Source organism: Apis dorsata, unplaced genomic scaffold, assembly GCF_000469605.1.
Source record: "Apis dorsata unplaced genomic scaffold, Apis dorsata 1.3 scaffold_631, whole genome shotgun sequence".
Classification (NCBI taxonomy): domain Eukaryota; kingdom Metazoa; phylum Arthropoda; class Insecta; order Hymenoptera; family Apidae; genus Apis; species Apis dorsata.
Window position 1 is genome coordinate 148,921 of NW_006263826.1, and position 2,698 is coordinate 151,618.

At 49.4% G+C, this 2,698-nt stretch overlaps 1 protein-coding gene across 1 annotated transcript in view; it reads right to left on the bottom strand.

The window, feature by feature from the left end:
* The window catches only part of LOC102670775 (low-density lipoprotein receptor-related protein 2), a 3,413-nt gene extending 721 nt beyond the window's left edge, over positions 1-2,692 (bottom strand). The window contains 7 exon segments of the mRNA XM_031513306.1: positions 1-375; positions 456-608; positions 687-817; positions 819-921; positions 1,094-1,225; positions 1,329-1,491; positions 2,035-2,692. Coding sequence (XP_031369166.1) covers positions 1-375; positions 456-608; positions 687-817; positions 819-921; positions 1,094-1,225; positions 1,329-1,491; positions 2,035-2,094 — 1,117 coding nt within the window. The 5' untranslated portion in view covers positions 2,095-2,692.
* Positions 2,693-2,698: the final 6 nt, after the last annotated feature.

A 2,698-nucleotide genomic window follows, 5' to 3' on the forward strand; every position in this document is an offset into this window, starting at 1 on the left:
CCCTCGACACGCAAACGTCGCTTCGAGCGCATCTGAACGCTTGTGCGGGACACCTCGATCCTTTCCCCGAGATCGAGCAACGCTCGTCCGAGCCGTCCTCGCAATCCGATCTCCCGTCACAGACGAAGAACCAGCTGATACAGATCCCCGAGCTTTTGCATTGGAACGTGCCAGCCGCGCATCCCGTCTTCCTCGATGTGCAGCTACTCCCGTTCCCTCGATATTCGCACTCGCATACTCGATCGATGCATCTGGAATGGGGATCGGCCGATCGACACTCGAAATCGGAGACGCAATCGTGGCCCAAGGTGACCGGTGAGAACGACGGCTCGGTGCTCGCCGCGTCCACTTCTCGATCCGTCTTGAACGGCGACGACGACGCTACGAAAAATAATTTTCGATCGATACTCTCCGTTTTCTCTTTTTTCTCTCTCTCTCTCTCTCTCTCTGTTTACCTGACAACAACCATGCACCGTTGGTAACCCCGGTCTCGTTGGCAGCCTCGACGACGATCGCGTCGTCTTCGTTCGAGTCGATCGAATCCGTCGGTAAGAAGGTGGCCGATGTCGATCGAGTTTCGTTCCTCTTCAGCCAGGCGATTTCAACTCCTTGAAAAAGAAAAAGGGAAAGGAGGAAGGTATTTTTTGGTAATTTTAACTATTGTATCGACGATTCGATTAGTTTACCCGTTTCCTCCTCCTCTTCTCCCGTAGGGATTACTCGATCGGTAATGATCGGTAAGGAATCGTCGAACAATGGCGGAGGTCTGACCAGATCGTCCGGCCGACAAACGTCGGCCTCCCGGCGGGTAGGCNCACTGGCAACGACCGAACAAGTTCGGGATCAGGAAATCGCAGTGCGAATTCGCCTCCCATAATCGACAGTGGGCATGCTCGTAGCAAACTTGGCCGAGTTTCGCCGCTGAAATATTATTTTTTATTTTCCTCGAGATCTATCTTCGATCGATTATAGGATATATATATATATATATAGTAAACTTACTTTAAGTTTTATTATTTTTACAATTATTTTCGATTATTATTACGAACGATAAATTATGGAAGTAATCTATCACTGAAAGAAGTAAACTTACGACCGAGACACGTGTGTCGACGAAATTGAAGGAAACCGTGTTTGCAGCCGCACAATCCGTCCGAGCAATTGCTGTTGGCCACTTTCAACGTGCATTGTTCGTCGACCAAACACTCCTGGCCGAGAAGGGTCGCTGTGGAATGGTGAAGAGAGAGACGAAACGAATGCTCGTTATTTCTCGTTGTCTCGCGATTAAAAAATCATCATGAACCGGTAAAGCGACGATTAATTCTCACCCTCGAGACAGTAGGTTCCGTTGTACGCGGCAAAGTAGGGCAAACAGCGACAACGACCAAAGTGGCATTGACTACCCTCGATGCTCGATTCGCACTCCGCGTCTTTGGTGCATCGATCGTTCAGCTTGTAACTTGGAACGCTAGTTGCCAAGGCCGAAATCTCCTGAAATAGAATATGAGAATCTTTGTATGGTTTCGTTTTCCTCGTACAATGAGAGAACTGGCTCGTTTTACCCACGTTTTCCTACTTTCCTATTCTCTCTCTTTCTCTCTCTCTCTCGCTTGCTCGCTCGCTCTACCGCTGTTTCCTGCCTCGTCACCTCGATCGCTTTTTTCAACTCTCATCAACCTCGAACAATAAGCGCTCGAGAAACGCGGTGGCAGCAGCAGCAGGTCACGGTAAAGGTGGAAACGCGGAAGGAATAGACCGGACGAGCGGAGGGAGGAGAAAGAATAGCGGTTTGGGGGGGAAAAATAGAAACGCGATGACGAACGAGATGAGTGCGATATTCGTAGTAGCAGTATAACGTGCACCGTTAGTCAGCTGTTGATCGCGATTCTATACTTTCCCTACGAAATCTTCCATCTTTTTGGCAATTATCCTAGAGATCGTTTCGACTTTTACGAGCGATTTACGAGCGGTGGTAAAGCGAAGGTCAGAGCAAAAAAACGTCGAAAAGAAACGTATAAGAAATGCGAAACTCACCGAAAGACTGATCGCGATCAACAGAAGAACGATCGTTCCACCGGCAACGTTGCCTTCCATCGTTGTCCGTTTGTCGTTTAGAATCTGTTTCCCCTCCTGTGAAAAAAGAAGGTAATCGCGAGATTATCGACTATCTTGCACGGATACGCGAACGCTACTATGGGATCCGGCGCGTTCTTTGGTATGACTGAAGGCAAACTGAGCGGCCCTCCGCCGCTTTTGGCCCCCGTGCACGAACGGATGGAAAAGCGGACACAACCGTGTTCCCTCGGTCTCCCACTTCTTTACCACGTTCTCGGTCTCGGTCTCGGTCTCCTAGTCTTGATCCCTCTTTATTGCTCTTCCTTCCGCGATCCTACCATTTCGCGGGCGATAATGTCAGTTTATTCTGTTGTTACGTTGGATCTTGGGCGTTTTGATAGATTCGACGAACCGCGAGACGTAAATCGAGGCGTAAATGGAAAAGTGAGAAAAAGGAAAAGAAGGAGGTGGCGAAGGAACAGAATTCGGGTCACGCGTCGAATACTTCAAAATTCATTGGTATTCCAGAACGAAACGTACGAACGTCGCACGCTTCGACGTGTTACATCCCCTTCTCTCTTTGTTTGTTATTCGATAGCGCGCGCGCGCGCCTCCCTTTCTCGACGTCGCGACGTCGCACCGG